This window comes from Solanum lycopersicum, chromosome 11 (genome assembly GCF_036512215.1).
Source record: "Solanum lycopersicum chromosome 11, SLM_r2.1".
Classification (NCBI taxonomy): domain Eukaryota; kingdom Viridiplantae; phylum Streptophyta; class Magnoliopsida; order Solanales; family Solanaceae; genus Solanum; species Solanum lycopersicum.
In genome coordinates this window covers 6114960-6142119 of record NC_090810.1, presented here as the reverse complement: position 1 = coordinate 6142119, position 27160 = coordinate 6114960, and the positions used below count along the sequence as shown (strand labels likewise).

The 27160-nt window shown below is 31.5% G+C and overlaps 4 protein-coding genes across 5 annotated transcripts; all 4 read right to left on the bottom strand.

Moving 5' to 3' along the window:
• Window positions 1-2740: 2740 nt before the first annotated feature.
• Window positions 2741-5492, bottom strand: LOC101251840 (trihelix transcription factor GT-2). Its single transcript, XM_004250513.5, has 2 exons — window positions 4590-5492; window positions 2741-3812 (listed from the first exon to the last, which is right to left on the bottom strand). The coding sequence occupies exons 1-2, from the start codon at window positions 5051-5053 to the stop codon at window positions 3062-3064; spliced, it is 1215 nt and encodes a 404-aa protein (XP_004250561.1). The 5' UTR covers window positions 5054-5492; the 3' UTR covers window positions 2741-3061.
• Window positions 5493-6031: 539 nt separating this feature from the next.
• On the bottom strand, window positions 6032-9521 carry LOC101055582 (Tau2). The gene is made up of 4 exons (NM_001279247.1): window positions 9375-9521; window positions 8509-8687; window positions 8232-8394; window positions 6032-6361 (listed from the first exon to the last, which is right to left on the bottom strand). The coding sequence occupies exons 1-4, from the start codon at window positions 9519-9521 to the stop codon at window positions 6032-6034; spliced, it is 819 nt and encodes a 272-aa protein (NP_001266176.1).
• A 3509-nt stretch (window positions 9522-13030) lies between these two features.
• On the bottom strand, window positions 13031-14281 carry LOC101265501 (uncharacterized). Its single transcript, XM_004250248.5, has 2 exons — window positions 14026-14281; window positions 13031-13510 (listed from the first exon to the last, which is right to left on the bottom strand). The coding sequence occupies exons 1-2, from the start codon at window positions 14219-14221 to the stop codon at window positions 13206-13208; spliced, it is 501 nt and encodes a 166-aa protein (XP_004250296.1). The 5' UTR covers window positions 14222-14281; the 3' UTR covers window positions 13031-13205.
• A 2512-nt stretch (window positions 14282-16793) lies between these two features.
• On the bottom strand, window positions 16794-21798 carry LOC101265194 (oligopeptide transporter 3). Of its 2 annotated transcripts, none has more exons than XM_019211035.3 (7): window positions 21701-21798; window positions 20123-20734; window positions 19141-19238; window positions 18412-18981; window positions 17929-18184; window positions 17654-17836; window positions 16794-17564 (listed from the first exon to the last, which is right to left on the bottom strand). In XM_019211035.3, the coding sequence occupies exons 2-7, from the start codon at window positions 20663-20665 to the stop codon at window positions 16947-16949; spliced, it is 2268 nt and encodes a 755-aa protein (XP_019066580.1). In that variant the 5' UTR covers window positions 20666-20734; window positions 21701-21798; the 3' UTR covers window positions 16794-16946. The 2 variants fall into 2 exon arrangements, with proteins under 2 accessions (XP_019066580.1, XP_004250295.1); XM_004250247.5 differs by lacking the exon at window positions 21701-21798 and adding an exon at window positions 20885-21013.
• Between the last annotated feature and the right edge of the window lie 5362 nt (window positions 21799-27160).

Genomic DNA, 27160 nt, shown 5'->3' with positions numbered 1-27160 from the left:
TTTTCACTAAAATCTCAAAACGAATGGAGAATAACAGATGATAGGAGAATAAATTTGAACGGGAGATTTTTATTTTTGTTATCTCCGTTATCAATGGTGGCTGCCGGGGTTCACTGGGTAGAGGAAGAAGAAAGGTCAAAGGGTTAAGTGGGGATGGGTGAGATTTTCTTTTTACATATTTTTGTGATTAATAAATAAAGGGAAACTATTTTTTATTTTTTTTAAGGGAGAAGGATCAAATATGCCCCTAAACTATTTGAAAAGGTTTAGATATACCCTCCGTTTAAAGTTTGGTCCATTTATACCCTCGCCGTCTACATATGCCCTTTTGGGCGTTAGTTGACCAACTCGAAATATCCAACTCATTTTACTTTTATTTAAATGTCAAATGGATTTTCCACGTTATTTTTATGTATTATCACTTGACATTTATATTTCAAGGGAAAAGGGTCAAATATGCCCCTAAACTATTCGAAAGGTCTAGATATACCCCCGTTTAAAGTTTGGTCAATTTATACCCTCGCGTCCAACTTTTGGTCTACATATGCCCTTATGGGTGTTAGTTGGTCAACTCGAAATATCCAACTCATTTTACTTTTCTTTAAATGTCAAATGGGATTTCACATCATTTATATATATTATCACTTGACATTTATATCAAAAGAGAAAGGGGTCACTTATGCCCTAACTATCCGGCTCAATTTTAAAACACATATACGACCGTCTTTTACATGGTTCAATTATGCCCCTAATCCGACTCATATATGTGTGAATTATTTTGTTATTTACGTCATCATCGCCTGTTTCAGCTTGCAGTTGTGTCTGTAACGTTGTTGCGGTGAACTCCTCTACTCTAGCCCTTGCCTGCCAGGTTTGCGGCGCCAAAACACTTTTCAAACCTCGACTTCCTTTTCCTTTAGTTGTCGTGCCATTGATTCCTCGACGGTTCCAATCAGAGCACGATAGTGTTCGCCATTTAAATGGTTCAATTATGCCCTAATCCGACCCATATAGGGTATTTAAAAAAAAGGGTTGAGTTGTATAGATTATTTAAAAGACGGGTCGTATATGTGTTTTAAAATTAGGTCGGATAGTTAGGGGCACAGTAGACCCCTTTCTATTTTAATATAAATGTCAAGTAATAATATACAAAAATGATGTGAAAAATCCATTTGGCATTTAAAGAAAAGTAAAATGAGTTGGATATTTCGAATTGACCAACTAACACCCATAAGGGCATATGTAGACCAAAAGTTTGGACGCGAGGGTATAAATTGACCAAACTTTAAATGGGGGTATATCTAGACCTTTCGAATAGTTTAGGGGCATATTTGACCCTTTTCCCTTGAATATAAATGCCAAGTGATAATACATAAAAATAACGTGGAAAATTCATTTGACATTTAAATAAAAGTAAAATGAGTTGGATATTCCGAGTTGACCAACTAACGCCCAAAAGGGCATATGTAGACCAAAAGTTGGACGGCGAGGGTATAAATGGACCAAACTTTAAACGGAGGATATATCTAAACCTTTTCAAATAGTTTAGGGGCATATTTGACCCTTCTCCCTTTTTTTAAATTAAAAAATTATATTTTATTGCTAGACTGGGTCCATGTGTCAAGTGTTATAATTTTATTTGTCATTTTTTAAGACAATGTGCGTGAATTAAACGCAAAATATTTTTAAAAAAAGTTTTCGTTTTATGTTCAATAGATACATATTCTTTAATATTAAAGTGTCTAATAGGTAATAGTCCTAGTTGAAGTGTCTAAGTGAATTATGTGAACAACTTTAAGGGGCCGCATATTACTTAAGCCTAATATTTTTATATAAGTTATATATAAAAATGTTTTATATGTAATGCATGTGTATAATGACTATAAGAATTGATGCTTTATGTTTGATTAATTATTTATGAAATTGCTATACAAATTAATTTTTATGGATTACGATATCACATTTAAAAGATATACTTTATTAGATTATACATGAATGAAATCGGTTTACAAAGTGACTTTATATTTATTCTTATTTAAAGTGTAATTAATATCATTTCAAAATTGATATGGAAATTAAATTAAAAATAAAAATAAATTAGGCATAAAGTCAAAAAAATAATTTTTTCAACACATCCCCTCGGTTTTCTTCTTTGTCATGTTCCTCTTATTACCTTCATAAATGTTCTTCTGTCATTTTCTTCTTAGCAAATATTTTCAGATTGACACTTAAATTTCATTTTCTTCTCATATTTTTACTATTTTTCACTCAATTTCATCATTATACTTAGAAAAAAGTAATTTTTTTAATTTAAATTTCACAATGATTTTAGGAAATTGAGACTTTGTTGTCCTAATCTTTTCACTTTCTCCTTCAAATTTTTATACCAAGAACAAAGCTTACTCGAACACCATGGATTATAAATGGACAGAAAAATAGAACAATCTATCCTAAAAATGCCATAAATCTGAAAAAACATCTTCAACTTGTAACGAAAAGTTTCGACTAAATTTGGATCACATTATGCAAGACCCATTCGAGGTGCCGCTCCCCATAAAATTTTTTCCAACCCGAAACCTCTGATTAAGGGTGAAAATGACGTTCACCATGACCCATGTTGATCACTTGTAGCGTTTTGTTACGTTGTAATGATAAAGTAAAGTATACATTTGTCATTTTTTTTTTGGTATTTTAATAAATCATCGTTAGTGTATAAATTATGAGGGCGTGAATGTGAAACTGAAGGGCAAAACAAAACAGAGTCTAGCCATATCTTACTAAAATTTTATAAACTACAATGGAGAACTCTTGATACCAGAATCCATGTAAGAACAAGTAAAACAGTACAAGAATCTACAATTCCCCTCTGAAGACATTTCAAAGAGCATCAATAGAGATATGCTTACATCTATCATGACATTACAGCAGCAATAGGTCCCTGGTGTTTGTTTGTCAAGGTGAAGTTCAACCAAAGTATTTGGGGAGAGAGCCTGATCGATCCTCCATCGGATAAACACATCCTTCAACACGGATGAGGCAGTAAGAAATATCCGGGCAATATTTACTCTTCCGGATCCACATTCTTATTTTCTGTCTCAATCTTGACACAATTCCCAGCACCTTGGTTAAGCAGTCCGTTCTTATAAAGTGAGTCCAATTCATGGAAATAGGGACACGATCTGTAGTTTTTTGGACGCGTCTTACCACTGTCGATTGTCCTTTTATAGTACTTGTTAATGTTCTCCCATTTCTCTTTACACTTCTTTGCTGTTCGAATGTAACCCATCTTAGCCAATCCATCCGCTACCTCTTCCCACACGGATCCTTTAGCTCCTTTAAGAAACTTGTGATCTAAACGAGTACGAACTGATACAAGGGCTTGTACTTCAAGTTTTGGCCATCTCCTATTACATGGATCGGATCTAATGTCAGCTTCTTGACCATGAACTTCACCTTCATCTTTAACGAGACTTGTTACTTCTGATGATTTTGGAATTTGGAAATCTTCACCTAACAGATTCTCAAGGAAAGCAATAAGAGCCAAGTTTCTAGATGTCTCTTCAGCTCTCAACTCCACATCCCGCTTTGCCCTTTCTACCTCTTGCTGCTTCCAAGCTTCTTCCCGAATGATTCTCTCCTCTTCCTTCTTCTCTAGCATCTCTATTAATTGTTTGTGCATCTGCTCTTGCTTGTCCATCAACTTCTTTACCATGTCTTCAAGACTTAATTTAAGACTCTTCCGTGTTCCCCTCTTCCTTTTCCTATTTAAATGTTCTTCAATAGGCTCGGATGATTCACTGTCAGAAGATGAGCTGCATCAAGGTAAATCATAAATACCAATCGTATCAGGTTTCTCACATACTAATTAGAAGAAAGTTATGGCTAGGGAAATTCACAGATTCTCGAAACATAAGTATCGTATGTTCAGAATTTAGTTGGAGAAACCAATCTTTCCTAGAAAATCACTTCTGTTATTCAAATAAATCATTGTCATGTGATTATCTGGATTACAATAGGTTACATGATCCATCAGAACTATGTTGCTGGCATGAAAAATTAGACTTCAGCAGTAAGTAGGCAACCGTTAATACAAATGCAACCAACCGTACAGATTCAAGACCTTATTAGCCGCTTTCTTTCCCATATAAACATCAACCACAACAACAAAACACCCAATGTAGTCCTTCTACGGAGGTAGAGTAAACATAGACTTCACCCAAAACCGCAGACGTTGAGAAGTTGTTTCCAATAGACCCTCACTATGACATCAACCACCAATCTACTAATTGACGTAGATTCGACTTCTAAGGCATAAAGTGTGAAGAAAGAATAAAAAGTATGAACCATTTCTAATATCAAAAGGTTTTGAAACTTATTCTAAAGTAAGTATCAAAAAGCTTAATTTTGTTTTTGACAAAACTTAAATTTAAAGTTTACTGGTAATGACATCAAGTACTTTATGTGACAACAGTAATTAGCAACAAAAACAATTGGATATTAGAAAGTTAATATAATATAAAAATAATGCAATTACGAATAATAATTACTTTTGCTCACATAATCTAATTAATTAATAATACAAAAATTACCTAAATTCAGTCTCCAAAATACGAGATTGCGAGATCAAATTAAAGCAATCAGCATCTAACTCCGATTTCATTTGCTGAACTGCCGAAATCCCCACCTCAGAGCATTTAGCGACGCCATTCTCATCCAAAGAATTAACAAATCCACACTCCATGGGCAACACCGTAGACGCATTTTGAGCAGAAAACTGACTTAAAAACCCTAAATCACTGGTGCAAGTCATCAAAGCTTCGTCAATATCACAGTTGCTGTCCACCATATCGACATAGTTTCGTCCGTTTCCAAACCGCACTGGTCGGAGTTTACGTACAGGGGAAACCGGAAGGCGGTGGATTCCCGGCGGAGCAATAACGGCAGATGGATTCTCGTAAACGACGTTAGTAGATTCAGGGAAAGGAGCAAGATTATCAGCGAATGAAGTGATGTCGTTTGGTGGATGGCCGTCGCCGTCGATGAGAGGTTCCATTGTAGAGGTAAAAAAAAAAGTAATATAAAGCGGCGGCGGAAGGAAAGTGGATGACTGGTAAAAGCAAAGTAAAATGGGGTAAAAGGGAAAGGAATCACCGAATTAACAACTTTTTTTTAAACAAAACGGACGAATATACCCTTGAACAATCGTAAATAATATGATACTTTCCATCATATTTTTAGGAAATTAATATCTTTATCTTAAAAAAATTAAAGTATATGTGACCTTCACTCTGACAGAAAGACTAAATAAAAACACCTGATATAATTATATCCGTGATCTGATATTCAATAAATGTTGAATCAGTGGACGTAAATATTCTAATTTTTAAACAACAGAAACGCTTATGTCTCAAAATTGTGACAAAAAATACTTACATATCATTTACCATTATTTAGGGTTATATTTGTCCACTTCCCTTTTTTTTCAAAAAAAAATTTAAGTTTCATCTCTTATTTATTACGTGCCACATGATTAGCCTATCTCCAATTTCAACCGTGGGTGAAGGTTCTAAAAGCACTTCAAATTGTTATAATTAGCTAATATATACCAAAATTTTTAAGATCGATATAAATAACATCACATGCATAATTAATTTTTACGAAAAAAATGTTAATTTTAGAATATGACTTAGACTGTTATAGAGATGTCTAATGGATATGAACACAATTAATATATCTTTACCGATTAATTAAGTTAAATATGAAAGAATCCATCCATTTGCCAAAATTTTCATTCAACAAGAGATTATGGTTCATGGATTCCATTCAAAAACTGAAACATCATACAACAAGCACAGTTTCTCTCTTTCAATCGTGTTATATTACATGTTGTAATTGCGAATAAAAGGCGATACGTATAAGTGATTACAGGTAAATTGACAGTATGTCTAACACATTCCTCTGCTACTTATCTTGAGATGTTACTTCTAATCATTTGTCACTACTGAACGTAAAGTTATCAAGAGACGTATGTTCACCTCTGTATGGACTTGTAAAGTACCACTGTCACGTATTTGAACAGGAATCGATTAGTTGAACTGAGTGCTACCAGAGATGGGTTACTCTTTCCCTTCTGCATGTACAGGTGGTTAAGTACGACATGTTGAGGTCTTGATAAAGGAGGTGGAAGAATTTCCATGGGAGATGATGGAACGTTAAGCAAAGTCATTTGTAGATGAGGTGGAACTAAAGGTGGCTCCTTGGCGTAGTCCTCAGCTCCAAGTTCCAAGTTACTGTAGCTGGAATCTGGGGAAAGAGGAGGTTCAAAACCAGAAATGCTTTCGATATCTTCAGGTACATAATCCTGCATCATACATCAAACAAACACAAGTTTTGTTAATATAATTTTAATCAACCATAACCTTAGTCAACTTGTGACTTACAGAGCTAATCGAATCAATTGGCAGTAGGAAATGAAGGACTAACGACTGTGATCATTAGGACAGTACTAAGAATATACGTTTGGGTACCCCCGAAATGAAAATAGTAAGTACTTTCAGCCTATCCGTTGCAACACTCTTTTACCTTTCACAGTCATCTAATCTGCTTAGATAGTTTTCTTTCAAGATAAGTAGTTGCGCAACTGAGATAGAGACTAAGAAGACTTGACATTTTTCTATATTCAACAAATTTCAAGAATTCAACTGTCTCACTTAATCATATCTAAATTTGACGTGATATTGACTTTTCACCCATTACTTTCATTACTTCTTCTCTGCTACATTAAAGTACGTATAAAATATACACATCGAAATTTAGTAACTCAAGTTTGGTAGCATTTCTTTTCTGCGACCATTTTGAATAGCAATACGTTTGGGGACGGGAAGCAGGTGCTAAAGTAGAAGGCATATGAGGCATTCATAAGCCAAGTTTCAAGCAGCAGCAACGCTGTATTTGCTTCTTCCTTTCCCCTCTATAGTTGGTACAACAGCAATTACATGTCAATAACAAGAAAGTAGTTAGGTTGGCTATACGTATATGTCTATTCCACTCAATTTGAGTCAGTTTCATGCCAATACTCAAGATAAGAGTTGTACAAGACGAGGGGTTCTCTAAATTATGAATTTTTAGAAAAAAGTACAACTGGAGGTTCTCTAAATCTTAGTATAATCCATCTAGTGACATAGAAATCTCTTAACGAAAATGACTCCTAGCAAACCAATGGGGCAAATGTAAGTGTATCAATACAACTAGACCTAAATCTCAAGTGTTTCGTATCTCACCTATATGGATCTTTTGCTTTCGTTGTTTTCTTTTGGAGAATAATAATAGGTCTTTATACATGTCAGCACAAAGATTGTGCCAAAATTACAAACGCTCAGTTCCTTTACATTAAAATAGGAAGCTGAAAAGATCGAAAATCCTATCCACTGAGTTGACTTCTTCAAGTCTACACCAAAAGCCCAAAAAAGACAGGCATATATGTTTGCGTATATGTTTTTTTTTTACTCGTTTTTGTTTTCACATTGTTCAACTATTTGCCAAGTCCCCATGAGTTTCAAGAAGCCTTCCCCCAATTTTTTTTTGGTCTGTGATTTGCTTTGACAAGACAAAAACATCTCCAGGTATTTCATCTCAAGGGCTCTAGCAATTCACAGTTTGTGAGGCATTGACACCATAATATAACGACATTTTTTTGTCTAAGTTATGGCTAAGACTGATAAAAAGGCCAGATTTAGTATATCCACATTTGTGATCAAAACACTTACAATCTATATCCATGCCATTTTTGAACAGGGCATGGATCCATATGCTGACACTTCTTGTTTCAATGATGAGATTATCACAGAGAAAAAAAAAAGCCCAGGCTAGAGAGATATCCATAGTTGTAACTCAACTCCCTTACAGTGTTCACTGTTCACAAGCCCAAAACTTCATTTCGGAAACTAATATCTTACAGTTGCATAACAAATAATGATTATTCTCTTCTTGGTTTGACAAGGTAGTTAATCTGACTCTGATTTTTCTTCACATTGACGAGTAAAGCGAGGTCATGTACAGACAATCTCAAAGGCCCACAATAAGTACTTAAATTTTGATATTGTGCATGTATAAGCTACATCCCTATTGGACGTCCAGTTTCTATTTTCGCCTTGATCCTTGTAATAGGAGATACAATAGAAACTATCCTTGAGAGAAAATAGACTGAGAAAATTTTTAGATGACAAATGTACCTTCACATCCAAAATATTGTAAGTATTCCCCGCTTCATCCTGAACGCATGGCAAGTCAGGGGAACACCTCCATTGTCCATCAACTATAAACCTATACTGGTAAACTCCGGAAGGAAGCACCTTCAAAATGGTGAAATCTTTCCCAGATCTTTGCAAAATGTTCCTGAGAAACAGAGCCTTAGTTTTTCAGAGTCAACTTGCAATCTTAAACCTCAAAAAGTAGAGAATCGTCTTTTTCAATGTAAAACGCGAATAAATAAAATCAAGCTTAAAAAACCTTGATTTCCAATTATCCCATGATCCCTCAACGGCAATGTCTTTGCCTTCATAGGTCCATGATATCAGTGTGGGAACTCCTTTCTCCTCATTCAAGTCTTCGTACCCTGAGGTGTTTTGCATCCACGAAGGGTTTGAGATGTGCAACTCCTCGGGTCTTTGTAAAGGGACTACTGGCATCTGATACAAAACATTTCAAAACAAACATAATCACATATTCCCTCTCAAAAGAAACCCCCCGGCCTATAAGAAGATCAACATCCAGGACCAAGTTCTGATAAGAAATAAACAAAACATACATAGATGTAACCATTCTTGCTAGATAACTTAAAATGCTCATTAGTGCTTAACAAGAACTCCCTAAAGCCAATTTTCCCCCCCATCTTCGGTGTCTATATGTTTCAATCATCCTACAATACATACAACAGGTAGCACTTGCCAACTTTCAAACAATCTGAATATTGCTGTAAAACACTTCAATTCAAATTCTGAATTCCATTATGTGAGGAAACAATCATTAAAGTTTTTTTATATTATGACCGTGGAGTCCAGGCCAACTTGCGGTCACCTCAACTAATTCCACCTCCCACCACCAACAAGTACAAGTAACTCTGTCCACCAACGATAGAACAACAGATGACAAGAATCATGAAAGTTTATCAATTGATCACAAAACAAATTTATTAATTCCCCATAAAAGTTCAAAATTGTTCAAAGTAACAACCTTTCTTCAATTTTCCAGCCTAAATCTACATCACATCCTCCAAAAGATCAAATCTTTACATCCAAACAAACAACCCAATCTACAATCAACCAAAAAAAAAAAAAAGAAACCCCCTTCATTTATTTTTTTTGTCAAGAACTGACCTGAGGTCTAAACATCAATGGAGAATGAGAAGCCCTAGGACTTGAAGGTGGAGATTGACCCATAAATTCACCATCTCTAGCATCCATAGTTTCTTGTATCCCAACACTAGATTGATCAATTTCTTCTCTTCCATTAACATTCCCCATTAAAGTTTGTATTTTTTTTAAAACAAAACCCAGAAAAGAATCTACAAAAAAGTGATTCCTTTATTGTGTATAACTATATAAATACGGTTTACCCACTACTTTTTTTTATGGCATCACAATTAACTTTGAGACTAACAAGTTCTAAAAAAATGTTTATGGAGAATTGAAGGGAAGAAGAATTGGATTTTGTGGTTCCATTTAGATTTTAGATTAAATTGAGTGCTGATGAGTGAAGTGAGGAACACACCAGAAAATAATAATATAATTTCAAGAAAAGTGAAAATTGATACTATAAGTGCAATCCAACGACTCTGGAAATATGTTTTTTCTTATTTCTTCTATATTCGCATCGAAGCTCAATTATTTTACGTTTATATTGTGTATCAGCTTTGAAAGCTCAATTATTTTATGTTTATATTGTGTATCAGCTTTGATACTATATTAGTTTTTGTGATTTGAACGATATTTTATATTGACTAATTATATTAGAGTAATGTTAAATGGCTAAAAAATTTGATCAGAATTTAGTCAGAAATTTAAAATAGTATAATATACTTTTTTATTATAATTAAAATTAAAAGATAATTTAAAAAGGTAAAATAACATAGATAAAATATTATTATCAAACTCAAACCAAAAGATTTTTTCATTATATTTTATTACACTCTTTCTATTTCAACGTACTTATCGGTTTTTATTTTAATTTAATTTAAAAAGTTTAGAATTAAAAGTTACAACAAGAAAAGAATGAATTAAAAAGAAAGCAAGATAAACGTATTGAAATGAGTAAGTAACTGTTATTGCTATTCCATCAATCCCTATTCACGTATCAGTATTTGATTTTTAAAAATCATAATCAAAATTGACTATGAATAATGAAAGAATTTTAAAATTAGATTAATTTATATTATAAATATATAATTATATTATTTCTTTTATTAAAGTTGATTAAAGGAAAGTGAGTCACATGATTAAGATACATGAAGTAATTTTTTTCTCTTTGATGTATACACATAGTTAAAAAAACCATAGAAATTATGTCACTTTACTATTTTAATAAAGAACGAATAAGTACTGCATCAACTTATTTTAAGTTGAGAAACTTATATAAATATATTATAAATAAAAAGTATTTATCATTTATAATAATAATATTATTTTTTATTTTTACTTTTTTAAAGATATTTTATAATATATTTTAAATTTATATTACAAAAAATAATTTATTATTCACATATAATATAAGTTTTATTGATAAATAATGTATTTATCATTTATTTTAGTACACTTATAATATAATATGTCAATTTTTTTACCAAATAATCATAGTGTATTTTTTAAAATAGTTATATTACATATATATATATATATATATATTTATATATATATATTGCACACTTAATTCAATTTTAATACTTATTACAGATTTAACATAGTATTACTACTAAATAATAATTAATAAAAAATATCGCTAAAACCAATAGTTATTTATTAAAATAAATTTATTAAAGTAATTTTTTCCTTAAAATTTTATCATAAATAAAAAAGAAAAGGGTAGTTTATTGGGCAACTTTCACATATAGCAAACAAAAAATTCATATTTGTATGCTATAGCAAACTTTGCATAATTGCGCTCCATAGCAAACATAAAACTGTATAATTTGCTATACATATACAATTATATAATTAGCTGACCTAAATTGTATAATTCGCTGGCCTATTTCACTGCAATTGTATAATTTATTTTGCATACAGTTGAATCGAATTAAAATGTATGTATATTGCATAATTATAAGTGTATAGCAAGAAGATATATGTTTTTCTCGCTTTATACAAAAACAGAAACACAATATATACACTTCTATTGTATAAAGCTACAGAAAATTGTATTTCACTGCAATTGTATAATTCGCAATTGTATAATTCGTTGGCTTTTTTCTCTGTAATATTTGAAGTAAAATGTTTGTAAATTGTATAATTAAGTGTATAACACGAAGATATACATTTTTGCATTGTATATACAATTTTCTCTCGCTTTATACAAAACAGAAACAGAATTATACACTTCTGTGTATAAAGCGAGAGAGGCGAGCGAGAATGGAGAGTGGCGAGCGAGATTTTTGGGAGAGAGACGCTGGAAAATTTTAGCTAATGTTTGCTATGGAGCACAATTTAATCAAATCCTAGCTATTCCATTTAATTTAGGTTATTAGATTGCTATTATATACAATTTTCCCTAGTTTATTCGGGGATAGAAAGAGTAGTGGCCCAATTATGATGTATTGGTTTGCTGAGTCCAGTGGGCCTTAAAGATAATTGAGTCACATCATCCCTTTTCTTTTCTTTTTTACTTTTTGTGAAATTCTTCATTTCTTGGATTAAAAAATCATCTACTATAATAGACTTCTCCATTACTCAAAGGTAACTTCAATCACTTACTTTTAAGTTTCAATGATGATATCATGAATAGCATATATATATATATATATATATATATATATAAATTATATTTTTATTTAAAACTATTCTTTTCGTCTGAATCAAAAGTGTTCTTTTTATTAACGAAAGTTGTTAAATGCCATTTGGATATCACATTGCATGCAGGGTTCCACTGACCTTTTTCCTTTTAATCTATGTGACCTTTTAACTAGCATAATTAAATTATAATTTTATCCTTATTAATTATGATTTCACAAATAATGAATTAAAACTTAAAAAATTTTTAAGAAATTTAAATGAAGATATAATAGAAAAAAAATTTGTCCTTTTTTAATTTATCAAAATGAACAAGTAAATAAGGACAATCAAAAAAAGAAATATTTTCAAGTAAATAGGGACAGAGGGAGTAACCGATTAACTTGTTATTATAGGTCCAATAGTACTGATATGTGAAAATGTTTTTAACTGTTTGTTCATAATAACTTAATCCAAATACAAAATGGATCTTTTTTTTAAAAAAATCATTTTCGTTTTAACTTAATTTTGCCACTAATTATTAATTTTCCCTTTAAAATTGTGGGTACATGACTAATTTTTTTGTTTAAAAAAAAGAAAAAGAAAATATGGGTTAATTAGCACTTTGAGAAGAAGATAACTAGATAAGTAAATTGATGGTTATTATAGCTAAGAGTGGTCGCGTGTATCGTCAAAGATTGTTATGAAGCGATAAATATTTTTTTATACTTGATTAGAAATTTTGCATTTGAATCGGGGATATGACATATTTATCTCTTAAAATGAGACTTTTCAATATGAATACGAATTAATCAAGTCTTAAAGCGGATATTAAATACATGTTGTTTTTTTTAAAAAAAAGGTGTATATGGGTGGTTGTTAGTCTCTATCAAAAATTGAGTGCTCAGCGTACTGAAAATGGCATAGACATTTGGAAGTGTCATTTTTTCTAATAAGAGGGGCCCAGAAAGCAAAAATTACTTTAGTTTTATCGTAAAATAACGTTTACTAATCACTTTTTTTTTAATACATGTTAATGTAATAATGAAAATGGATTTTCTCACGTAACATAAACATAATATCACTCTTTTTACGTACAACACACTTGATTAGAAGCTACACAAAATTGTACATAAAAATTTAACATCACGAGTGCACAACTCAATGTGTGTGACTAAAGCGCCATCTCAAGAAATTGTGCCATCTCTTCTCTTCTTCTCTTATCGTGGATTATACTCGGGAGCTAGCTTTAGGGGTCAGGTAAATTGTTGGAGTTGTGTAAACGCGAACGCCAATATTGGACGATGTCAGTGTGAATGTTTTCCTTTTTGTAGAATGATGATGACAAAGTGAGTAGTCCTTTGGGAGGTGAAGAATTTGAATGTGACATAGATTTGGATCATGAATATTAGCATGGAGATGAGAAGGGACATCTATTATAAAATCTCCACTTTCATTTGTTACATTTTTGGCCCATGATGATTTCCTTACCCGACCCGGCCCACTAGTTCCACAATACACCGCCACAGATGCACCTGATCATCATATTAATACAGTCAGAGCTTTTCATAATAATCATGTTTTTATAATCGATCTTTCATATTAGGGGAAAAGGAAAACTATACCCCGAACTATATTAGGGGAAAATGACAACTACTTCCAAACTATCGTATACGAATACCCTCTGTTATACTTTTGGAATATTGATGCTCTTGTCGTCCAAAAACTAGAGCATATATGCCCTCCAATCTATCGGAAGACTAAATGAGGGACATGGGGCACAATCTTATCCGTTGATCTGGTATTTAATGAATGTCGGATGGGTGAAAAAGATTAGACACGTGTATGTCTGTTAGTATAAAGGGTATATATGTTTTTTTTTGGACAACTGGAACACCAATGTCCCAAAAGTATGACAGAGGGCATATGCATACTATTTACGGTAATTCGGAGATATAGTTATTCTTTTTTCCTTCATGTTATGTCATAATATATGATGTTATAATAACAAAACGAACGTACGATTGTATAAAAAAAAGTAGAAATTAACCTGGAACTGGATGTGGTGTGTGACCACAAAGAAGAGTACCATGTAGGAAAACAGTAGAGAGTTTTTCTTCACCATAACCAGCTATCTTAGCCAATTCTTCTCTACTTGAAAGTTCTATTAATGGATTATTAATTGCCCAACTTATTGGCACAATTAATAATAAGGATAATAATATCACAATATTTTCTTGGATCATCTTTAATATATATATATGAAATCCTTAATTTGTATCAATAGATGTGTGTATATATATATGGAATGAAATGAAGAGACAAATTTTATGGAAAAGGTAGCTACTATATATGTCAACTATATATGGTTTCTTTTAATTTAATTTGCACATAAATTAAGTTGGAAGATTAACGGTAGGTTGGTAGCCTAATCTTATCAGCACCTATACAAGCAGACAAGAAATATTAATTTTCCAAGAGGGGCTCATTTGTACGAGAGATAAAGAATAACTGATTTCGAGATTAGTTTTATGAATTTATTTTATAATTGATTTAGATAAAATGACGAGATAATTAATCTCGTGTTAACTTGTTCCCCCAACCAGACACATTCTAAGAGTTTAATAAATATCTATCGAATTTTTACACTAAATATTTAGTTAGATTATCTATAATAACATGCAATATTTTCTCCGTCCCATTTTATATGTCACCTTTCGAGGAGCGGCTTACGCATATTAGTGGCCTAAGACAAAAATCAAACGGGGCTTTGAACGTGAATTATTAATAACATTTATATAATTGGTTTCTTCTGGTTTTCAATTGATAATACAATCATTCATATTTTAAATTATTTTTCATGAGATATAGTACTCCAAATATGTCAAATTTGTTTTAATAATTCCTTCATTTTCATGAAAAGTTTATTTTTTCCTACAAATAGTATTCAATATTTGTTAAAAAAAACAATAACTTATATCTATTATTATTAAAAATGAGGCCCCTTAAATTTGGGGGCCTAAGACACATGTTTTTTTTTAACACTGTCCAGTCACCCCTACACCTTTCGGATTCCAAGAGTCAAACAAGTCTATCTTTGACCGTAAATTTTTCATAAACCTTTTAAACATTTTGAATTATCAATTATTGCGACTCATAGTATTTTTTACGTAGTTTACAAATATATAAATTTTATTTTTAAAAAATTGAAAATTTCATGCGCAAAATTTCGATCAAACTTAAACTGTTTGACTCTCAAAATATAAAAAATGTCATATAAATTGAGACAGTATATAGAGTATAACATGTAGATATTTTCTTAAATGTTATGGTAATATAAAAATAACGTTTAGATTATTTTGATATATCAATGTAAAATATAAAGATTTAGTGGAAGATATAAAGCCAAGCCCCACCATTAATTGTAACTTGATCAACTATTTTATTGGTACTCTATTGGAAACAAGTAATAAAACATTTATGACTGAATTTATTAGTTGAACAAATCACATAATAAATAAAATAAATAAAACCACAATGGGAATTTTGGTGGGATTGGTTTTGACCAACTATGTACGTTTATTTCTTTCTTTGTTGACCAAAATTGAGTTCAATAAATACTCCTAAAACCATATACTATAATGTATTCATTTTGGGAATTTTTGGTGGGGTTGGTTTTGACCAACTACTTTATTTTATATTTCATTTTAATTATCATACAAAGTTTTATTTTTTTCTAGATTTTAGTTTGGGTTATTATAATGAGTGAACATAATAAGTTAAAAGCTTCTATTTCTCATTAATAAAATTAGTACATATATCTATTCAATTAATTTCTCCTTATGTATATATGTATGTCAATTCTATTAATGAAGACTTGTGTAAAAAAAATTTCATAATCCTAATAACTTATCGTATTCAAAATAGAACAATTTCATATCATAAGAATATATATGGACATATCCTCTTTCTTATTAGGGATGGTAATGGAGCGATGTAGGACGGGGCGGTGCAGGTTGAACTTAATACATAAGAATTTTAATTCGCCTCGCAACACTTTTCATTTTCAATCCGTCCATCCCGCGCCCGCATAAACCCGTCCCGCATAATTTTTTAAATAGTTTATCTTTCTAGTTATGTTTGATACTAAAAATGAAATTCATAAAAGTAAATTCATTTATTCATTGAGTTGTATTAATTTAATAGGATAATGACTTGAAATTCTATTTTTGAGAGGTCAATTGGGAAACATGCAATGCAAGAAATTATATTATTATTTATCGAACCATTTTCATTTATTATCTTCAATATTTTAGTAGCTTTAATGGAATTTTCTAAGGAATAACGCTCTATCACTCAATAATGCGTAAAAAGTTAAAATTAAATTTGAACCCCACATAAAATCACGTATACCAGCAACCCGCCCCACTCCACATCAATTTTTTTTAAAACCCACTTCAACCGCCCTGCGTCCGCCCCGCTCCGCATAACCTTAAACCTGCCCCGCCCCACATAGCCTGAAGCCCACCACGCCCAGCCCATTGTCATCCCTACTTCTTAGCGGGATATCTTTGAGTCCAATAAAAGTTCATTTATGGCACGTTTAACATGCCGAAAGGGCTTAACTCTTACGGGATGGGATGTTCTTAGCCGCCTCCAACTCTTTATGTGGGTCAAACAACTTCCTTAAGTCAGCATACATCATTTTTATCTCTCTACTAACGGTGATGTATCAATTCCCATAGTAATAAGATAATACAAATCATGGGAAAATAGTTGAAAAACGAAATAGGTAGAAAATTAACTCATGGAGAAGCATTGACTGATAATCAAATCATTTACTCAACACAAAAAGCTATTATCAGTTACTTCAAAATTACATGTGTGGACTTGTTTGAACCTCGAAAAGTCTAAATACTAAACTTATGTAAAAATATTCAAACACCATTCATTCATTCATACTTGTTATGCCTAGTTGAAAACAGGACATCCTTGTACTATAATCCCAGGAGCTGTTGGACAAGTTGCTAAGGGACAATGATCCAACTCTGTTCCCCACCATTTCAAGTTCTTCCCCTCGTTTTGCAACGCGAAAAACAGTAAAACACCCATGAAAGCTGTTCCAGCATCCAACGCAGCTGACAGAACGTAGTTGTATTTCTTCCACCACTCTTTTCTGTATTTGAACACGAAATAGTTGAATATCATACCTGTTATAAGCCAGCTAGCTATATTTGTTGGTGTTGCTGGTGGCATTCCCGCGAAACCATATGATATAACAGGTATGTTGATCAAGGGAATCCATTTCTTTTCCGGGAACATTTTGCTTAGCACCCAAATAGGCACCGGTAGCAATGCACCTATGAGGAATAACCATACCAAATTCCTATATAATCCTCCCGGACCAAATAACCGTTCTGGTCCAATTAGACCCCATATCACAGATGCATCAAATGTCACTCGGAATTTAGGACAGGTCCATGGGCTGTCCGGATGAAGAGCTTCAACGTCACAAATGTTATCGATGCTTCCTAGCATCCACCATGCTACAGCAAGGTTGATTGTACCAGCAACCAGTGTTCCCACGAGCTGGAAGACGTGAAATAAACAGACATCTTTGAATATGTGTTACTACTTATTAGTTCAAATAGTGAAACGCAAAGAAAGAAGTTACTAACCTGAGCTGTGTACATGCATCGTGGCGGAATTTTCATGTAGTGACCAAGTTTAAGATCAGCTAAAAAGGAGAGAGCATGAACAGTACTAGTCCGGCCATAGATTTTGAAAAGCAAATTCGCAATTGGTTTTCCTGGGAGGATATAACCAATTATGAACTGTGCAATTATGTCATATCCGGGTTGCTGCAATGCAATAACGAATATAAGGTCAACATCGAGGCAAAGATTATCGAAATAGCACATAAGCTATTAGGAAAATAGAATTAAGACATCACCTGATTAGTAGTCGCTTGAATGACTCCTATAGGGAGAGTAACAATAAAAGCAAGACCAAATGCAAACAACAAGCCCCACCACGGCAGCTGCACGTCTTCTTTCCACACGAAACACATCAGAAGTGATAGGGCTATGCTACCTACCAATAACGCGAGAAACCACCACTGAGGGACTTGCTTGTAACTCTTCATCAATTTTGCATGAATATCCATTTTGACATTCTTCACCGCTGATCTACTTTGCTTCCAAATATCACTATCCGAGTTGAAATGAAACAGATTGTCAGTTCAAGAAGACAGGTGACTGTTCGAGATAATAACTACTATCAAAAATCAACATGTTATTTCTCTCTTTAAGAAGCAATGGAGTTTAAATTGCTTTACATAACTCTAGTCAAACTTCAACGAATCTCATTTCAATGTTCAAGAATAAGCGACAAGTTCTAAGAAATTCAAAAGTATAAAGCTTTATGAGAGGCTAACCTTCCATGAAATAGCGCAACATGTGTGAGGGTAGCTGTAAACCTTGCAAATCCCGATCCGATTGAGAGGGCAAACAAAGGACTGAGGTAGAGCTTGCTGTACTTCTCATAAGCAGCAATATTGAGATCGAATTGTGGAGTCAAGATTTTAGTGGTGTCGTATTTGTGGCCGCTAGCTGTGAACAACTGATTTGAAAAGATAGGAAACTTTTGAGCATCAAAAGTGTTGTACTTCCAGTAACATAGAGGAATAATGATGTATATGAACATGATAAATCCAACGGCAACATTTAGAATCGAGGACCACGGTGTCACTAGTGGACTGCCATGATAAGCTGATATGCCAGCCCAATCAAGGGTAAAAGCACCCACACCGAGGCCATGATATCCCGAGCCAATTTGTTGAGCTGTGATACTATGTGGATACGCCCAACAGACCCATGAGAAGAAGGTCAAAATTGGGAATAGATAGCCTGGGAGAGCGTAGTATGCAAAGCTTGCAGCCATAAATATAAGGAAAAACTTCATCCTTGTGAAGCCTCTTGTTTTTGGTTCCTTTTCGTGAAGTGCCCTGTCGTAAAAAAAGTCATGAATGTAGATATGAAAACACGAACAACAACGATGATATTTGAATTGTGAGGAATTTGGTCACTGTTGCATTCGAAAAATCACAAATTTTATTTAGACAAATGGACAGCCATAACATAGTTACAAAAGAGATCAGGTGAACCTGAATAGAGAAACTTGAGCAAGGTTTGAAGGCCACCACATATCGACAGGGTCAACGAGGTATCTCCTCAACATTCCCGCCCATCCATACCCCAATATCTGTACAAAATTCATAACTATCAGAAATAAATTCTTTCCAGATTTGCGGAAAAATGTTCACCTATAAACATTTTTGTTAATAAAATTACTCCAATGTTAGGTTATCTTAGATTGTCGAAAATGTTTTCTTCAAAGTAAATAATGCATGAAATATACAAAAAAAAACAAAGATATTAGAGCTTTTTTTTTCATACAAAGTTTCTACTTCTTCAAAATATAAATTGAAGATGAGTTTTCAAGTTGCGAAAAGTGATTTTAACCAAAAAAAATTTAAGTGAATCTTTTTTTTTCCACTAACAAAATGTTTTTCAAGTCAAATGCATGTCCAAACACACCTCGATATCCAAATATCTCAATAGTACATTTTGTTCCCTCAAATATCAATCGTCCAAACGCCTACTTGCACTATAGTTTCAAATAGTGTGCTTAACTTCAACGCTTTCCCCTTATCTTTTTGTTTTGTTTTCTAGTGACCAACTCAAACTCAAATCAAACACTACAAATACAACATATCCCATATACTTCCACAAAATGTGATCTGATCTGAGCTGAGCAGGATAGAATATACGCAAACCTCAAACTCAAATCAAACACTTCAAGGTTACAACTACAACATATCCGGTATACTTTCACAAAATGTGATCTGATCTGAGCAGGATAGAGTATACGCAAACCTCACACCCACCCCCCTCTCAAATCAAACAACAACAACATATCCACAAAATGCAATCTAGGAAAGGATAGACCATCCCCAAACCTCACCCTCGGAAAATTACACTATTTACACACTCATAATAAAAATACTGGCTCCGCCTCTATACACGAACATTCAAGACACAAAATTCAACGAAAATGGAGTGTAAGTTTTGAGATTAAAGAAGTACCTGAGTAGTCAAGACGATAATAAGAGAACAGAGGAAGCTGACACTCTGATTATAATAAGCCCTCATAACAGTAATAGCTCCAATTGAATAAGCATCACCACCCCCAATTGAAACTCCACAATTCGCCATAACTGTAATAACAACGTGCTCTTTGATATTAAACGGCCCCGGATTCAAACTGAACGAACCCCATCTACCGAATATAGCAAAGCTCTTCTTCGGAAGTGTAGCAGCCATGAATTTCCCAATTGGAAGAACAGCAATTTGCATCAAAATTGCTGAAATTGTTAATGGCTGAGTTCTGTAAATGAAAAAAGTGTTTAGGAAAATCAAGATAGTGCAAGATGAGAGTCCCAGAAACCATGCCCGGAATGTCATTACAGGTAAACTCGGGTCATCGGTTTCTGGGACTACCAAAGCTACCTCCTCCACCGAACATCTCTCATCGTTGGTGGAGGATGCATCTCCGTTAAGCTTGCCTCCTCCGCCGCCGCCATCGGCGGAGGAGAGCGGTGGTGGTTGGACGGAGCTTTTGGTGGACATTGGAAGTGTGAAATTTTGAAAGAGCTAATACTCTGCCAATGCTCTGTACTTTGATGTCGTTATATAAGCCTGTAGGGAAGACAAAGTTAGTTACAGTATGTATTATTACTAAAATACCCTTTTATTTCTATATTTATAGTAACTAAATGGCCGGATCGGAATTTTCACAGAAGAATTATAAACATATAAAAATAATCGTATCGGATAATCATTCTTCACCTTGTTGGTGAGAGTTCCACTGTTATTTTGTAATCAGCCTCTCCGACCGCAAATTTCAAAAAATGACAAGGTGTTTGATGTAATATGAAGTATCTATATATAGACGTTCGTTTGGTAAGTAAATTTTGTTAAGTAAGATGTTTGGTACGTAAATTTTGGTAAGTAGATATTTGTAAGAAAAAAAAACATAAATATTATTAAAAATCTGGCTAAATCCTCACTGTAATTTTTTTAAATTAATTAAGTAAATTAAAAGTTATTTACTTAGAATTCAGAACTCGATAAATTAGATAGGTAAGTTGTTGTTATCGTTAGTAATTTTTTTCAAAATACTCGTCTCCTAAAGTTCAAAATGAACTTTGACTTAAGTCTTTGATTTGAAAGGACAAATTAAATAAATTCAATTATTTACGACAAGTATATGAATATGTTCTTGGAAGCTTGTGAGTTGTAATTTTAATATATTATAAAATATCTAATATTATATTATATGATATTATTATTTAGGAGAATGTTTTATGGGTTCAACAATAATTTAGGCCTCTAGAATCTCTGTTTTGCATACGTATGGACACAAAAAGTAATCATACGTAATAGTTAATTATAAAACTTCTTTCTAATCCCCACACTACCTCAATTATACTATAATCAAATCAAATAATTAAATATAACTTCAATCTATTCAATCAGAAAAAAATGAGGATTTTTTTTTCACTTTACTTTGTTTTGAAATTCAACTGATTGAGAATTTTTATAAATATAAATTTTTTTCTATATTTAAAACTCGAAATTTGAAAGGAAGAGCATGTAACATACCTATATGAGCCAAGAACTATTTTTTCTTATCCTTCTTCTTTTTTTTATTTAATCAAAAAGTATTTTAATTTTGACTTTGGAAGAAAAAGTGATGTGCATTTTCAATGGTATATATTTATATATATATATAAAAAAAATTAATTGGACCAATAAAAATAGGAAAAAGTGGGGCATGGGTGAGCATGTGATTCTCACGTGCCATATTGGTACTGACACACTCTTTACTCATTCTGACTAAAAAGTTACTATGTTGTACACGTGGTTTTTCAATTGGGACCCATAAATAGTTCCACGTAGGACTGTGGGGCCACGTGTAAACTAACGGAGAAATGAACGGCGTTAATTGTTTCATTGGAGTTTAATTGTTTATTTATTGAACTGGGTTTTCAACGTTGAGTTGACCGTTAATTATGAAACGTGTAAAGAGAAGCATGTGTGCTGCCCACAGAAAAACGTACTCCCACCGTCTTATTTTATGTGATAATATTTGACCTATCACAGAATTCAAGATATAAAATTTTGAAATATTTAATATAATTCTCTTTCAGAAAATAGTCATATTACAATGTTGACTTATTTTTTTCTCTCTTCGTAAATATATTGGATTATTATCTTAAAGATTAAATAAGATTAATAAAAATAAAAGAGAATTGTATCTTTAAATACTTATAATATAAAGAAATATGACTTTTTTTGAGATTGACCAAAACAAAAATGACTTTATCTTTAAAATTAAGTAAGACCAATAAAAATAAAAAAGAAACATACCTTAAATATTTATAATATAAGAAAATATGACTTTTTTTGAGATTGACTAAAACAAAAATGAGTATTGTCTTAAGATTTAGTAAGACCAATAAAAATTAAAAAAATATATCTTTAAATACTTATAATATAAGAAAATATGATTTTTTGTCGAGATTAATTAAAGCGAAAGTGATGTCGGAAATCAATATTAAAATTAACTTCACTTAAATATTCGCCAAGTAAGAGTAAATTTATGAAAATTGGTGCTCCACTATGTGTTTTTTGTTAATTGAATGGACTACCTGTGTTTGATAAATTGAAAAATTAAAAAAGAATTGTCATTAGCCTATCACTTTACGAGATAATATCTCATATGATCAGTTAATTATAAATTTTTTGTATAAAAAGTTATTTAATTTTAATTTTTAATTGAAGAGACAAGATCTCATAATTGAATGGCTATCTAAAATATTATCTCACCATTTTACTAACTTAGAATTTCTTGTTTGAACTTTAGAAAACAAAAAAAATTATATTCATGTATGGTGACCGATTATTATAATGAACAATAACGGAGTCAAAATTTTGCAATGTCAATTTTTTCAAAAAAAATAAATACACTCTAGACACTAGGAAAATTCAATATACATACATATTTAACGAGTTCTTGGGGTAACTTTGAAAGTTGAAATGAAGCTATAATATTAATTAAAGTATGGCTTCGAAGGAATTCATATTTGGATAAATCTATTAAATATATATAGATATATTTTGTGAATCAGTAATTAGTTAACTAGCTAGTTATATATGATGTTCAGGGGCAGTTTTAGGTGTACGGATGGGGTGTCACGATACTCAGTATTTTAAAAAAAACGTTATATATATATATATATATATAATTAAATATATATTATTTTTGCTACTCAGTGATTAAAAAACGAAATAGCCTAATTGGCAAAGGAGAGGGTTTACCACCTTGTCAACCCGTTCAAACCTCTGCAACTATATTTATTTTTAATTTTTTTTGCTTGCTTCTTTTTTTTCTTTTCTTTTTCTCCATTCATTTTTATTTATTTACTGTTCTTTATTAATTCAAATTGATTCCTTTTCATAATTAATTTTTATTTTTTTACTTTCTCTCGCACTAATTATTAATCTACTGATTTGAGTGTAACGTGTTTATTTTGTTTTATTAATTAATGAGTATTGAATTATGAGCGTCAAATAAATATTATGAAGAATATATTTAAATAATTTTTTAGAAAAAAACATAAGTTTCAAAAATGTTTTTTTAAAAAATTTAAAGATCTTTCGATTTTCACGGACGTTTTTGCTAAGTAAGATGAATAGGCTGAAACTATAATTTTTATCATTTCCCAACTATGTATCTCCAGCAACACATAAAGTCAATGGAAGAATGAATAAATTATGTTAATATTATTAGATGGTTTATACAAGCTCAAATTTTATCGTGATTTTTCTCTCTCAAAATTTCAGCGAATAAGACATTTAACTCCAAAAAGAAAATAAAAATTGAATTATTTAGTTATCGCTGATTACATAATATCTAAAAAAAATTATTACTATAGGCACATTTGATCAATTTGTTTATAAAATAAAATAAAATTAATAACCGAAATTGTAACCCAAAATTAAACCAACCAGTACTTTTATCTTACTTAAATGTCGTGACACCCCCGACCTTCAAATCGTAGACCCGCCTCTGATGATGTTAAGTATAAAGTTTATAATTCATACATTTTAAATTTAGACTTTGCTTATTCAAAATTAGCTACGACGCAGAATACTATTGTACAATTTTTTTAAAATTATGCGCTTATGAAGTTTACAATCATTCAAAAGTACATACTTTTTTAATCGATAATTATTTTTTGTATTTCATTAACTTGCTCGATTTTCCAAACTAAACATGAATATTCACATATATATAGCACATCAATTATGCTTTTTTTTTTGGTATGATCTTAAACAAGTACTTGCTCTCCGCTGACAAACTTAATTTGTATCGAAAATCTTAAATTTTTTAGGCATTAGATTCTCAATCACTATACAAAAAGACTATACAAAAAAATAACAATAGTACTTAAAAGCAAGGACTTGGTCCCATAGTGTATTGAGTTGACAATATAGTAGCTAGAGATCAATAATGAGGATAACGAGATGAATATGATCGATATGTTTGTCACTAATTAATGAAGTCTCAATTTAATTTTTACATATGAAATAAATTTTATTTATGTACGTTTCCACCTTAAATGACCTTATATAGAGTGAATTCAGATATTCAAATTAGTTAAAGCTTTGATACGGAAAAAAATAACACAAGTAGGGTATGTGATGTGCAAGTGTATATATTAAGACATGAAGATGGCTAAGGACCTATCGTTTGAAATTTAGTGGTGGGACTAAAACATATTCACTAGAGATCGTTGAATTTTCTGCACTCCCACTGTTACTTGCATACATGTGTACACGTCTCCTCTCGTTTTTTTTGATCTTCGGTATTTATTTTATAATCTCGATTAATTTAAATTTTATATGATATAATATTCATTTAAGTAGTATACACTTTTTTTTAAGTAATATTTTTTTTATTCACAAAACTCAAATAAAAATCTTATTCTTTCATCACGTATGTGGTACGTAATCAATAACCATGACTAATCGTGATCACAAGTTTTAATTTCATTTTGAATAACTTAAAAATATTTAACATTGATATATTTACTAACGATTTTCAAAAATCATTCACTGGCTAATTCAATTTTAGAAATATCTTATTCGTGTGTACACTTTTTATGTCTAATCAAATAACATCATATAATAAAGCAACGAATCAAAGGCACACAGATATAAAGAATTAGTTACAGATTCATGTGAACTTATTAAATTTTGTCCAAATTATGTATATTAATTTTGCATACAATATTGATCTTTTTTGTGTAAAATGTAATTTTCACTTAAAAAGAAGAAGAATTTTATAAGAGTAGGAAAGTTCATGAATTGGATAACAGCTGGAAGAAGTGGAATTTTGTATGGAAAAAACTCCTTGTAGTTTTGTGATAGAAAATGACACAACAATTTAATTCTTTACTACTTTTTGGCTTCAAACTCCATGACATCATAGTAATAATGCGATCCGATTAAATTTAAAATTAAACCGCGTAAAACAAATTAAAAATAATATTCTCAATAAAATTTTCTTCTGATTATACCTTATATATCAAAAGTTACTATCTATCTATAGTGTAAATTTCCCTTTGGATCCACCACTATTTCAAAAGTATATAATATAAGGTACCCATATATTTTTGGCATATATGAGTAGTGGTCCAGAATATAATGTGTTTGTTGCCTCCACACATGTGTTTGAAGGATTTGGAAGGGAATTAATTCATTAGCATTTTCTCAAAATTTAACCTATCTATTATACTATACTATAAATCTAGAATAATAATGAGTGACAAAAAATAACCAACAACCTTCTTTAAATTTGGTCTTTAAATGGCAAATAAAATAAGGGTGTAGTTTAGTGGTCTACCTATAATATTTGAGATTATGCAGGATTAATATACAAAAGATCCTTTTTTGCTTTCTTTAACCCTATGTCTCTAATCCCTAGGAGGTCTCTCTCCACTAGCAGGTTTTTTAATAGGACTCCTGCTCAATATTGTGAAAAAATTATACGATTTCAAAGTTAAATTTGAATGGAGATCGATAAATAAAAACTAAGTAAGCGATATTTTCACACATAATGTTATGTTATAAATAAAATTAATTAGTATATACTAGGCTAATAACTTATTGGACAATCAATCTTATGGGATAAGGAGCTAGGGCATATATCTTTTTAAAGTTCTTTCTTTCCCTTGCCTTAACATGAAGTGGAGATGCATATGTATTTGGAACTAATATGGAGTTGTGGGCACATGCAAGTTTCAAAGGGAAACTTGAAGAATTTTTGACAAAATTATGTCACTTTATAAAATAATTTTCTTCTATTCAAATTATAACGAGTCGAGCTAGGTTAGTCTGTTTCCTCTTTATGAGAGAACCTTTGAAAATGAGTGAGAAGACAAGTTGAACAGAGAAGAATGTGTTGTGTCTACTTAGAAATAGCTAGAGGACCACAAACCCAACAAATATATATATATATATAGAGCCAACAGAGTATATAAAGGCATAAAGATTGAAATTGAGAAAATTTTGTGTTGAGTTATTCAAATTGAACATATAGTGTGTAACAAATTTTCATGCAGTAATGATGATATATTTTACTTCACTTTTTTTTTCTAATGTCAGGAGCACCTTCTTCTATCGATTTTCTATCTCAAATTTAAATAAAGTAAGAAAATTATCAAAAGTTAATCAAAAACTAAAATTGTCTATATATGTTCATGTAAAGAGGTGTGTTTGGTACGAAGGAAAATGTTTTTCATGAAAAATGTTTTCCTGTTAATCAAAAACTAAAACTGTCTATATATATTCACATAAAGAGGTGTGTTTGGTACGAAGGAAAATGTTTTTCATGGAAAATGTTTTCCTAGAAAATGTATTCCTCGAAAACAAGTAGATTTTGTATTTATTTTCTCATGTTTGGTTGGTGAATGAAAATATTTTCCGAAAATGATTTTTAGTGTTTGATTTATGAATGAAAAATATTTTGAGAGACATCTTTTATTTTTGTAAAAA

What these genes read in the sequence shown, in the direction of transcription:
- LOC101265501 (XM_004250248.5), bottom strand. Translation starts at nt 14,221, where the DNA reads ATGATCCAAGAAAATATTGTGATATTATTATCCTTATTATTAATTGTG. An exon ending in CACACCACATCCAGTTCCAG is followed by an intron (nt 13,511 to 14,025) that starts GTTAATTTCTAC and finishes TATGATGATCAG; the next exon opens with GTGCATCTGTGGCGGTGTAT.
- LOC101265194 (XM_019211035.3), bottom strand. Translation starts at nt 20,665, where the DNA reads ATGTCCACCAAAAGCTCCGTCCAACCACCACCGCTCTCCTCCGCCGAT. An exon ending in GTTGCGCTATTTCATGGAAG is followed by an intron (nt 18,185 to 18,411) that starts GTTAGCCTCTCA and finishes CAACTCGGATAG; the next exon opens with TGATATTTGGAAGCAAAGTA. An exon ending in GATGCATGTACACAGCTCAG is followed by an intron (nt 17,565 to 17,653) that starts GTTAGTAACTTC and finishes CACGTCTTCCAG; the next exon opens with CTCGTGGGAACACTGGTTGC.
- LOC101055582 (NM_001279247.1), bottom strand. Translation starts at nt 9,521, where the DNA reads ATGGGGAATGTTAATGGAAGAGAAGAAATTGATCAATCTAGTGTTGGG. An exon ending in TGGGATAATTGGAAATCAAG is followed by an intron (nt 8,395 to 8,508) that starts GTTTTTTAAGCT and finishes TCTGTTTCTCAG; the next exon opens with GAACATTTTGCAAAGATCTG. An exon ending in ACAATATTTTGGATGTGAAG is followed by an intron (nt 6,362 to 8,231) that starts GTACATTTGTCA and finishes TGTATGATGCAG; the next exon opens with GATTATGTACCTGAAGATAT.
- LOC101251840 (XM_004250513.5), bottom strand. Translation starts at nt 5,053, where the DNA reads ATGGAACCTCTCATCGACGGCGACGGCCATCCACCAAACGACATCACT. An exon ending in ATTTTGGAGACTGAATTTAG is followed by an intron (nt 3,813 to 4,589) that starts GTAATTTTTGTA and finishes ACCTTGATGCAG; the next exon opens with CTCATCTTCTGACAGTGAAT.